The sequence below is a fragment of the Sminthopsis crassicaudata genome, chromosome 2 (genome assembly GCF_048593235.1).
Source record: "Sminthopsis crassicaudata isolate SCR6 chromosome 2, ASM4859323v1, whole genome shotgun sequence".
NCBI lineage: Eukaryota > Metazoa > Chordata > Mammalia > Dasyuromorphia > Dasyuridae > Sminthopsis > Sminthopsis crassicaudata.
The window spans coordinates 273,511,191-273,524,409 of NC_133618.1; the positions used below are offsets into that span (position 1 = coordinate 273,511,191).

General features: G+C 32.8%; 1 protein-coding gene across 2 annotated transcripts in view; it reads right to left on the reverse strand.

Moving 5' to 3' along the window:
* UBR1 (ubiquitin protein ligase E3 component n-recognin 1) overlaps positions 1–13,219 on the reverse strand; it is a 137,360-nt gene that overhangs the window by 95,862 nt on the left and 28,279 nt on the right. For both annotated transcript variants that reach the window (XM_074289406.1, XM_074289407.1), the window contains exons 5-10: positions 10,026–10,156; positions 5,455–5,593; positions 3,788–3,850; positions 3,053–3,176; positions 2,623–2,727; positions 1,740–1,828 (exon numbers count right to left, since the gene is read on the reverse strand). In XM_074289406.1, coding sequence (XP_074145507.1) covers positions 1,740–1,828; positions 2,623–2,727; positions 3,053–3,176; positions 3,788–3,850; positions 5,455–5,593; positions 10,026–10,156 — 651 coding nt within the window. The remainder of the gene's footprint in view (positions 1–1,739; positions 1,829–2,622; positions 2,728–3,052; positions 3,177–3,787; positions 3,851–5,454; positions 5,594–10,025; positions 10,157–13,219) is intronic.

Sequence of the window (13,219 nt, forward strand, 5' to 3'; positions counted from 1 at the left end):
CAAGAAATTTGAATTCTATCCCCAGGCCTATCCCCTTTATGTGCCCTAAAGTTCTTTATCTATAAAGCTAAACTAAACATAATCTCTATTTACTAGAAATATTATACTGATTAATAACATTTTGTAAGGACCTGAAAAAGATGTATCAATATTAGTTCAATGACCAAAGCAACAAATCTGAAAACTATAAAATAGGCCAGAGGCAGCTTCAAAGAACTAGGATTGGATAGAATCCTCCTTATCCCTCTAGGATTTGAGGAAATACTCAGAAGAAAACAAGAAATGTCCTTTTCATATTTGCTGAGTGTCAAGTTAAAAAAATTTTTAAAGCGAATTTCCTGAAATGAAGAATATCTTCACTGAGAACAGATGGCTCTAGAATTGATGACTGGAAGTAATGCACCATGTATACGTTAGACATTATTCAGATTGTGGCTTCATATTCAAAATGGCTCTCATTTGAAAGCAAGAAGATAGGAGAGGCAGATATAAGATAGAAAACATCCCTTTATACCTTACAAACTCAATCTATTACTCTAGGGAAAGGCACTTTTATGTACCTAGCTTCTTGGGGTCAAATCTCTAAGTAGTATCTTTACATAAATTGACTCAGAACTTGAGGACTATCATTTTTTAAATTCTCATTTATAAGACGTAGCCTTGGTATTAGAGCCAAACAATATCACCTCTAGAGGAGATAAGTCTTCAACTAAAAACTATACTTGTCATAATTGTATTCAATATTCTGCTTGATAATGGCAAAAAAGAATATGCTTTAGGAAAACATGACTGCCTTTCTTGCTATCTATCAATCTCAAAATCCAAGGATGTATCCCAAAAGATCCTAGTTTATTCTCAATGATAGATCATGTTATGGACTGGTTCATTATAAGTTCATTCTTCTTGTAAGAATTTCAACTTGTAATTCTGGTTTACTTCATCATATTCCCTATACCTGTCTACCACAATCTTCAATTCTACCTTCATCTTCCAACATCAGACTGACTTTTTTCTTGAGCCAATCTGCGGTCTCTCAGAACTGCTTAAATATCAAAATAGAACCAACTAACAGTTATTGAGCACCTACTATGTGTAAAACATTATGGAGGGTACAAGGAATGTAAGACCCAATCCCTGACCTTAAGAAGCTCAAAATCTAGTTGAAAAAACAAGTTATAAACATGTGAAAAAATAAGTAATAATGCAAGAAATAAAAAGGGTAAAAAATCCTTTGTGGATGATTTAAGAATGGAAAGAGGAAACAAAAAACTATCAGTGGAAGAAATAACCACACCAATAAAAACATACCTATCAGAGCATAATAGTGTAGGATATAAGTTAAAACTTGACTTTTCATTTTATCCTTAAAAATACAAGTATACTTCTAGTACCTTATTTGATTGCTGTTTCTCAGCTAGATAACTTTCCCTCTTCTTAAACTGAAACCATTCTTTAACTCATTTTCTGCCTCAATACATTAATGAACATAAAGAGGAAGAGACTAAGCAGAATGAATATTTATACAAATGGGATAATATGTCCTCCTTTTGCATGGTTTGTGTTCTCTACAGGAAACTATGAAACTATCAGGTGCTGAAAGAAAACACTAAGAATAAATATAAAAATCAAACTTTTCAGAAGCACCAAACTTCTATTTTTATTTTTTTACTAACAAAAAATCATCATATTGATAGTCATAGACTAATATTTTCACACGGACATAAATAATAGAGAATTACCTTCACAAATTCCATAGCAAAGAGTTTTTTATATTCTATTTCCATGAAAAAACTACTGAAGATCAATTCATGAAGTATTTTCCGTGCACCTGTGAAAAATAACATTTTATTAGGATAGAAGCAAAGAAAAATTTCCAGGATATTTTAAAAATAATGAACATGTTTATTAAGACCTCAAAATTCACCAAAATATTAATTCAGTATTGTCAATATAAAGCCAAAAATGCAACTTTTCTTTTTCTGCTGAGGCAAATGGAGTTAAGTGACTTGCTCAGAGTCACACAGCTAGAAAGGGTTAAGTGTCTGAGATCAGATTTGAACACAGGTCCTCCTGACTTCAGGACTGGTGCTCTATCCACTGAGCCACCTAGCTGCCTCTTAAATGCAACTTTTCTTTTCTCCATATACCAGCATTTCTATAACTTCGCTTCAATTTGTATTAATGTCCTCACTTAGTCTTTCCTATTATTTCATAGTAATACAACAAAAGTGGATTTATTAAAAATATGGGAAAGAATATGCTTACTTGAATAGACCCTTCTATTTTTTCTAACTTTATTACCATTATTCTCCTTTCCTTCTATCTTTTCCTTTATTTTTTCCTTCCTCATTAAGATTTTTCAAGAGAAACTTAAATAATATCTAATAGTGCTGGCACTACCATATGAATACATATTATATATAACAGAGGAGCTAAAGAGAAATTGAGTTCAGATAAATATAAGCTTGAAAACTGAGCATGGTCCAAAAAAAACCTCCTTCCACTAACAAATGACTAAATAATCTCTTTATCTTAAAAAACAAAGTCACTTAATTTAGCACGGAGAGAAATACTTGTTAAAATGGATTATAGCTATTCTTCAAAGTCAAAAGATTTATTGACCTTTATAAAGTTTTGCATCCCACAGCATTAGCCTACTTATGTGGCAGGGATCATCAGGAGCATCTTGTTGAAGGCAGGCCTGGCAGAAGATCTGTCGAAAATCACCTGGGAAAGAAAAATCAATGTAAACATTCACACTTTTCTCAATCCTCTAAAAACATAAAGACCAGCTTGTCTTTGAATATTATAATAATTACTAGTTCAGACTAATAGTCAAACATTGGCTGGCTGTGTTATTTTAAGTGATTAAGAGCCAATTAAGAAAACAAGAATCCATTAAAAATACAAAAATATATCAAAAGCTTAACAAAGAAGGAAATAGATCAATATGATCACCTTAATTTCAAAAACAGTTTATTCGATGAGATTTTTAAAACCATGGGCAAGAAAAGAATGTTTATTAAAAATATAAAGGAATATATATGCTTACTTGAATAACTCATAAGCTTGTTTAACCAAGTGCCAAGACGCAAAGCAAATTTCTGATGAGCCATAACATCAGCATGTAGAACCTCTACATGAAGTGGATGCTGAGAAACATTTTCTGAATGAAACTAGAAATACAGGAAATAATGACCAAAAACAAAGAATAGATTGTTAGGAAAATCTATGGCATAACTCAAAACTGAGCTTAACTGTCTTTAGACTTTAATTTAAACAGAAGAATCTTATAATTTGTGGAATTCATCTAAAATTTATCTCAAGTGCCTTTCACCTTTACTGAGCTCCTTTCTTTTAATGTCAATTTTCTGTTCATGAAGATTATTGAAAGTAGGGAAAACAGTGAGCCATCAAGCTCCAGGAAGGAAGTGATCATATTAATTTGACTTAGCTTGTATGACCAACTTTATTTTGTGGCATGTTATACTACCTCCTATACTACCTCTTCTTTGTCCCAACTCTCAATTTCCCTTCTATCAACACAACTCTCTCATTTTTCCTCCCTCCCTCCCTCCTTCCCTCCCTTCCTTCCTTCCTTTCTTTCTTGTTGAGGCAATTGGGGTTAAGTGACTTGCCCAAGGTCACACAGTTGGATGTGTTAAGTGTGCGAGGTCAGATTTCAACTCAGGTCCTCCTGACTTCAGGACTAGTCCTCTATCCACTGTGCCACTCTAGCTGCCCCTTCATTCTCTTTGCATGTTTGAATCTTTCTAAAAGCAGTTACCTTGATATTTTCCTTTGCTTCTCGACAATGAACATTAGGTCCTAGTTTAACAGCCCGACGACCCTAATTATAAACAAAATTTGGAGAGTTATTAAGTAACAGAATGACATCAACACTAAGGTGCACTGGTACTAAAGATCTAACAAATTATGAATTATTATAACTTGCTTGCTGAAGCCTAGACCAAAAATGAATCTGTCTCTACCATGCTGAGAATTGAGAAAAGGAAAAGTGAAGGCTGGTAGCTATATAACCCAAAGTTTTCTAACCCTATGGCTTCAGAATGTTAATAAGTTATCAACTGCACCTTATCTAAGTTTGTGGTGTCTTTTATGAAAATAATAGACTCTGTTTTAAGTCTGTCTAAGAATTTAAGTAGTGAGCCCAGATTTCCCTGAACTTTACAGACTTGAAGCCATAAAAAGTCACTGAAGTGTAGCAGCACCCCACCTAGAACTAAATTAGTTACCACATTCTACTCTGTAGACCAGAGCTTAATATAAAGCAACCACTTGCCTATAAGATAGAGTCAGTCATTAAAAGAGTTTAAATGCTTTTAAACAATTAGATATAGCCCTTCTGCATTCAGATCCATCTGGGAGGTAAAATCATAAAAATTAAGAATGATAAAATATTCATATAATACTTAAAGGTTCTGAAAGAATTACATAAATTTTATAATAAACATTCAAAGAAGACAATGCTGTCCCTTAGTATTTACATTCTTTTTAAAAGTAATTTGATAGCATACCTATAGGAAAAGTTAATTGTATTTCAGCATAAATAAACATAACATAAAAAGAAATAATTTATATCATCTATATTATCCATATCTACAAGACTTTAAAACATATATTAAAAAGTTAGTAAGAAATTTGATTGCTATCAACTATGTAAAATACAATATGTTCAACTATTACTCAAAAGCTGATTATATTTAACATCTTGTCTGTTTTAATAATCCTTGCTGCTTCGCTTTCTTTCTATGGATTGCTTTTTGATTCTTTTGTTTACTACTTCCACAGGCATAACAGAAATACAAGAGGAAAAATGTTAAACATTCTAGTTTAAAATGCCTTTGGTAGAGAATAATGAGAAAAATTGAAATCTTTCATGTATATGTTTCTCCAATCAGATTAGAAATAGCTCAAAAGCAGGACTATGTCATCTACTGTCTTTTTAACTCCCTTAGAATTTAGTGAAAAGAATATACAGTAAAAAATGAATGCTTAATATTGAATAGAATTACTATATTAATTTATTGAAATTAATCAAAATTAGTACTAGGTAACAAAAATTAAAGAACTTCATAGACAAAAAAAAAAAAAACCTAAAGCAAAACAGCAATAGCAAGTTTATTTTATTTGTTTTTCCATTATATTAAAATCTGCTACAGATATAATCTTGAATGTTACATTCATTTTAATTATCAAAATAATATTTTAAAAGACTTCAAATGAGATTATTCAAAACCTCAGAAAATTCAAAAGAACTCAATATTTGGTGAAGTTTTTCTTATATTTCTTTATTCTAAGAGAGTTAATATTATTTATAAGATTAAATTGAAAGGATGATAAAGCTAGTAAATGCTAAATAAATATCTATTGGATTGACTTCTGGCTAACACACAGGGCGATTTAATTGCAACAGACTAACATTTCACTAACCTCTTTGTCTATGGCAGTGGTATGCAACTGAGCTTCTGTAAGTTCGCATTTAAGAGCTTTCTGTAGGCTATATATAACATGGTCATAAGAATGGTGTTCATCATTGAAAAGGACACAATAATATCTTTCAGTTTTCTCCCTAATAAAAAAAAAATTAACATAATCAGATAATCAAAGGAAAACATGAAAAATACTCTAGGCATATGTATGTACAAATAAATACAAGAAAATTTGATTATTTACAGTTAAGATTACTTTAATAAAAGTATATTATCCTCATAAATCTTTTTATTTAAGTCAACCAATAAACTAGTATTTATTAAATGTCGACTATGGGATGGCAATGTGAAGAACACTGTACAATAAAGACACTGTACAACAAAGAAACAATAAAGAACACTGTACCTGAAGTTAGAGAATCTAGGTTCAAACCCCACCTCTGTTGTCTACTAGCTGTGAAATATTGAGAAAGTCATTTAATTTAAATGGGCCTTCAGGTTCTTCATCTGTAAACGAGGGATTTGGAATTAATTGTCTCTGAGGTCCCTTCCAGCCCTACATCTGGATTCTAAAAATATTATGTCAGATATTATGCTGGGTACTAAAAATATAAAAACAAAAATGAAATGGTTCCTGCCCTTGAGAAGTTCACCTTCTACTGAAGAAAACAATATACATATAGAACTATATAAAGGATGTATACAAAATAAAGATAAGATAGTTTGAGGACAGATAACACCAACAGCTGAGGGATATAAAGAAAGGCTTCATTTAGAAAGTGGTACTTGAGCAGAAGCTTGGAAAGGATTTCTAAGAAAGGGAAGAAAAGAAGTCATTCAAGGCCTGGGGAACAGTGAGAACAAAAGAAAAGATAAGAGGATGTTATATGTGAGGAACAGTAAGAAGGCCAATTTGGCTGGATGTACAGACTATAGGAAGAATATACAGGAATATATGACAATGCTGGAAAGGTAAGTGGGGGATCAAGTTATAAATGCTAAGTAAGTGACATTTTCACCTATCTTACATTAGGTATTTGTATCCTTTATTCTTTTTGCTTTTATTAATCCATTTAGATTGTCTAACAAGTAGTTTCTATTACTTTACAAATAGTTGTTCTTTTAAATGAAAACATCTCATTATCACTGTAGTTCTACCAATATTATTACTTTCTCACATTCCTCTCCATTCTCATCCCACTGCAACTTGAAAATTTATAAACCAAGAATAGACAAGGTTTAGAAGGCTATATTAAGACTTGAAGCCTTCACTTCTTTGATGAAATATTTAAAATCCCTGCATTACTTTTAAATCTCTCTTGTTTTTGTTTCCTTCTGTACATTTCAAAAGTGTTTCAATGACCCTTTTTTCAGGTATCAGTATTACTTCCTCCCTACCAATTAAAAAGCCAAACCCTGTAACAAATAAGCATCATCGAGAAAAAAAGGACAAGTGGTTGTGTCCCAAAATGCATGTCTCTTTTTACATCCTGAGTACATCATCTCTCTATCAGGAGGATAACATACTTCCTCACAAATGCTCTAGATAACACAGCTCATTATTATGCAGATCAGAGAATTATTTTTCTTTACAATATTGTTGTCCTTGTAAAATTGTTCTCCTAATTCTGCTGTTTTACTCTGCTGCAGCACATACTGCCCCAAATTCTCTGAAACTATCTCTTTATTCATTTATGTTTCCAGCTATTTTTTATAGTTATTATTCTCTCTCTTAAGCATCCCCTCCAAACCCATTTTTACTTGTTTGCCCATAGTTTGCTGCATTTATACACTGTTTATTAGGCAAATGGGTTCAACCCTCCTTTGTCTCCTTCATATGACGGAAGTTAATCTGATACCTCTATATACTTTTCTTACCCCAATTATCAGCATCAACAAGCCCTTCTTCCTCCATTCTATACTAACTAGTAAATTTATTTTATCCTCCCTTGTCTTCCTCCTCTTAAAATAAACAAACAAAAAACCACGTATTTCTTCTCCCTCACTGGAATGTTAGCTCTATATCATAGGCATCTAGCTAGTGTAGGGCAGAGATGTCAAACTTGTGGCTAGCAAAACTCCCAGCATAGTTGAACCAGATTAAATATAATTGAGAAATGTTTGACAAAATAAATAAAAACACAATACAACATAAATAATGCTAAATTATGGTTTTCTAAGTCAATATATAACCCTCAGAGATATTTCTATTTGAGCTTGACACAGCTAGTGTATTATAAAGAGTGCTTGCTCCATTTGGAACCAGGAAACTTGAGCTACAATGTTGCCTCCAACAGATAATAGCTATATAACCATGAGCAAGTCACTTAACTTCTCTCAATCTTAGTTTCTTCATCGTAAAATGGGCATAATAAATAGTATCTATCTCATACAGCCTTAAAGAGCAATTAAATGTTAATTATTATTATGGCCATTATTATCTTATCATAAAGCTCTTTACAATTACTCAAATAAATAAACTTTATTAAGTTTATGGTCTCTTGTGTTTATATTTTAAAGTTTCTCCTTAGCTCTGATCTCTTAATCAAAAATGTTTGACAGTTTACTAATACTTTTTCTTGTATAATTTTGCTTCAGATTTTCAGAGAAAGTTGTTTGTGATTGTAAACTTATCTCTTTATCCTTCTGGAATGCTGCAGACCAAGATCTTCTCTTGTTTGTAGTAGAAACTGACAGATCTTAGGTGACTGTGATTCTTTGATATTTGAACTGGTTCTTTTTAGATGCTTTTATTTTCCTTTGATGTAGGAGCACTAAATTTTGACTCTGACATTCATGGGACTTTTCCTTTGAGAGTTTCTTTCAGTGAACAATGGATTCTTTCTATCTTCATCCTGCCTTCTGGTTCTAACAGTTTTGGACAATGTTGAAATATGTTTTTCTTGAAATATAGTGTCTAGCCTTTTATTCATGACAGTTTTCAAGAAGTGCAGTAATTCTTAAAATATCGCTAATTGACTTATTTTACAGGTCAATTGTTTTTGATAGCAGATAGATTACATTTTCCTCTATTTTTTCAATTTTGTTTTAGTATTTCATGATGTCTTATGAAGGCAGTGATTTCTTTTTATTCTAATTTTCAACAAATCCATTTACCATTTTCTCTTCAAAACTAATTTTTCTCCTTCTAATTGTTTGCTCTAAAGCTTGTTATCTTATTTTTACTTCATTTCTTTGAAGCATTTCTGTAATCTTTTTGGAAAATCTGTTTTTTTTCCTTTTAGTCTGCCTGAAATTGCTAGAGTTGTATTCTTAAGGATCTCTAGAGTTGCAAAAATTTTGATACTGATAAATTTTTTTTTTTTGGTTTACTCCAATTCCTGATGTGCTTTTGGGTGAAGTAGTCTGCCATGCTTGATTTTATCATAGTTAACTAGGGTTCTTGTATTAATCTCCTCCAGATGTTATTGGGTCCCCTTAAAGTTCAGAGCACAGGATTTTTAGGGTTCTCTTTGGTATCTCAAGACAGGGTGCTAGGGACCTGATAGCACTGGAATGCCCTGGTCTAAGAAGCTTTTGTATATCATTTATATACCCAGCCTTGTCACTACTTTTGATGTTTCCATGGGCCTCATTATTTTATAATCCTCCTGGGGCTTTCTTGTGGGAGCACTCCATTTTTGTGATCTTCTTTCAGGCTCTCAAATGTCTCCAGTCCCTTTCTGCTTCTACTGAGGAGGTTACTACCTTGTTTATTTCTATTGTTAACCTTTTCCTGGTCCCAATCAATAATTGGCTATTAGCTGAGTTTTGTGCAGTTCTGGGATGGAAGAAATCAATTATAATACTCACTGGATTCCCTGAACATCATTTGGTCTGGTGTGAATTTCAGATTTTTGCTATAATAGGTAAGAGGAAGCTGAACATCTTGCCTCTGCTCAGGCAGATATCTCAGCAGGAGAGAAATGAAAACCTTATCCCCCCTCCCAAGTGGGAGTAATTGCTTCTTTCTCTAACTAGAATATTTTTTGTTTCTCTTACTGCACTTTTTTTTCCTACCTTGCATTTAGATATTGATATGTGTGTTCTAATTCACTTAATGGTCTCTGTAAGCTGTATAAGGGCAGGAAATACATCTGAGACCTGTTTCTCCCAAATGGTGATTACTCAGATTATTATTTCAGGAAAAAAGCCAGAAATGCTGTAACCCATTCTTGATTCCAATCTCTATGCTTTTTTCATCCTCTTCCCTAGGTGCCTTGCCCTTCCCTCTCCTTTCTCCCAATCTTTTTTATGGTTTATCTATTGTACTTCCAATACTCTTTGATGACAAAGTCTGTTTTTGCCTTTCTTTTTATGCTCAGTATTTTATCACATTGCCTGGCACATACTTAGTACTTAATAAATATTCTTTGGGTACTGAACTAGGGATGGAGAATCTCCGCGCTAGGAGATTTGCTGATCTAATCAAATATGGTTTTAAATTAAAGAAAAAGGTAGAAGGAGAAAGCTATCCAGAAATAACTGCTATGTCAAAAGCCAAAAAGCAAGTAACTAGGAAGAAAAAAAGGTTCCCATTAGTTCATAGAAGATAATGATAACATTTTATACCTAATCTGGAGTTGAGTAGGCAGGTCTTTTTCCTCTTCCCAAACAGTCATGTCTACCATGTATTTTATCACTGTAGGGAATATCTTCTTGGCTTGGCCAATTACCTCTTCACTCAAAGGACAACCTGAACTCTGCAAAAAGGGATGTAAGAAATATTATTACTAATATGTATACAATGGAGGAGAAAAAAGATTACTCATTTTAAACATTTTAAAATGATGGAATTATATCATTTTCAAACTGAGTCCACTAGATTACAATTAGGACTGTTTTGCTTAAAACACTTTTGGTTGAGAATTAAAATAATAAAGGATAGAAAACAAAGAAGAATTCCCATAGAGTCAGCATTTTCTGCCACTTTCTCTTCTGAACATATACAACTTCCATAAATGAAGACAACGGATGTTTTAAAATCCAGCATGCTCACCTGCCACTAAGTACTGAATTTTAACCTAATTATATGTGACACTAATTAATTTTATTTGGGCATAGTCACCATGCTAACTGTTCACCCACCAATTTACTTACTAAGTCAACTGTTCTCTCACCAAATTCTCTGTGATCTTTTAATTTTTATTCTTTTCTCAGCATTTAAAGACAATTGTCCTTTCCTGAAGAGGCAATCAATTAATCAACAAGTATTTACTAAGTGCCTACTATGTGTCAGGCATTGAGAATATAAAGACAAAAGATGAAATGGTTCTTGCAGGCAAACAACTTACATTCTACTGGTGTTGGGGAAAGATACAAGACTGTACATAAGTAAAAACAAAATATTTAAAAATTAAATGCAAGGTAAATGCTTGGAGGAGGCCATAAATAGCTTAAAAGATCAAGGAGTCATGTAGAAAGTGGTGTTTGAGCCAAATTTTGAAGGAACCAAGGGATTCTAAAAGGCAGAGCTAAAGAGGAAATATATACAAATATATAGATATAGATATAATATAGATAGATAGACAGACAGACATGGGGAGCAACCTGCCAAAGAAAAAGAAGATGGGTTGCCACGTGTGAATCAATTAGGCTAAATTTCAGAGTATGGGAATGGGATAATATGGTTGGAGTCAGACTGTAAAGGGCCTTGAAAGAAGAATAGAGAAAATCATATTTGATACTAAAAACAATTGGGACCCAAGGGGTAGGTAAATTTAGCCTGACATGCACTTTGGGAAATCACTTCATTAGTTGTGGGGAAGATGGACTGGATTGGTGGACCATTGAGGCTGAAATACTAATCAAGACATTTTGACAAAGTCCAAGAAAAAACATGATGATAGCCTATAATGAGTTGTAGCCATGAAAGTTAGAAAGAACAGAACAGATTTGAGGGATATGTTTTTAAAGGGTTGTTGGATTACCTCAGGAACTAGACTAGGGCTAGATATATCAATTTGGGAAACATCTGCACAGAGATGACAATTATAACTATGGGACCTGATGAAGGTACAAAAAGCATATGCTGGGGTTCTTAAATATATATATATATATATATATTTTTTTTTTTCCCCATGGGTCCTTTTGGCTATCAAATGAAACTTGTAGATACCTTCTCAGAAAAATGTTTTCACAGGGATAAAATAAAATGCACAGGATGCCAAAGGAAATTAATTGTCCTAAAATACTTAACAGAGCATTAAAAAATTAATTGGCTCCTATATATAATTGGCTCCTAGATGGAGAGAGAGAGAAAAGGGCTGAGGGCAGAGTCTTAGGACACATATATAGAAGATATAATAGGAATGATGGACCAACAAAGAAAACTGAGAAAGAATGACAAGATAGGTAGAAAAGACCAGAGAGAAGAATGTCACATAAACTCAAAATGAAGAGAGCAACCAGAAGGAAAGGACATTGTCAACTGCTTCAGAAATTGAGAAGAATATAAATTGAGAAAGAACTATTAAATTTAGCAATTAAGAAATCAGTGGTGGGAAGCGAATGTAAATTGTTAGCACTACTGTCTATCTACCCAGGTTACTTATACCTTTGGAAGCTAATAATGAATGTGCAACAAGAAAATGGTATTTACACACATATATTGTATCTAGGTTATACTGTAACACATGTAAAATATATGGGATTACCTGCCATCGGGGGGAGGGAGTGGAGGGAGGGAGGGGATAATTTGGAAAAATGAATAAAAAAAAAAAAAAAAAAAAAAGAAAAGAAAAAAGAAATCAGTGGTAACGTTGGCAGTTAATAAAATGTCTATACCTATTAACTCAGAGAATCTACTACTTAGGCATATATGCTAAGGGGATCATTAATAAAAAGAAAGTCCCCCAAAATATCAAAATGTTTATAGCAATGTGATATTATGATATATGAACATAAAGGAATATTACTGTGCTGTAAGAAACCATAAATATGAGAAAGACATTAAGACATGGGAAGACTTATATGAACTGATATAGAAGCAGAGTAAAGAAAATAATATATACAATGACTCTGTTGTTGTTTCTTAGTGGTTTCAGTCATATTTTATGCTTTGTGACTCTATTTGGGGTTTCCTTAGCAAAGACATTGGAGCAGTTTGCCATTTTCTTCTTCAACTAATTTCATAGAGGAGGAAAACATTTTGCCTAGGGTCACACACTGGTAAAGTGTCTGAAGTGGATTTTAAACTTAAGAAGTTAAGTCTTCCTGATTCCAGACCTGACAGTATATTCACTGTACCACCCAGATGTCTTAAATACATTGTTGTAGTCAATGTAAACAAAAAGAACAACCACTAAACAACCTGAAGTACAAAGAAAAAGCATGGTCCCAAAGAAGAGATATAAGAAAAAACACACCACCACTATCTACTCTTTTGCAGAAGTACGAGGTTCAAAGTATGGGAAACTACATATATTTTCAGATTGTTTTCAATGTATTGGTCAGTTATGCTGATTGGTTTTTTTGCTTCTTTTTCCTTTTTAAAAAAATTCTTGAGTTAGATAGCATGGCTCTATGTATTATGGGCCAGAACTTGAAACAAGTTACTAAGTAGAATTGAGAAGACAATGGTTAAATTTAGTTTAGCACTGATTTAATCCTACAACAAATAATGGTTTCCTAGTGATATAATGATTCGTTTATACTCTCATACTTATATGTAGAGCATATAAGCTAGAAGCTCTCAGGGCCAAAAAAGACAAGCACATTAGAAGCTCTCGGAGCCTGAGACAGATTCATTCCATTGTCCACCTTTT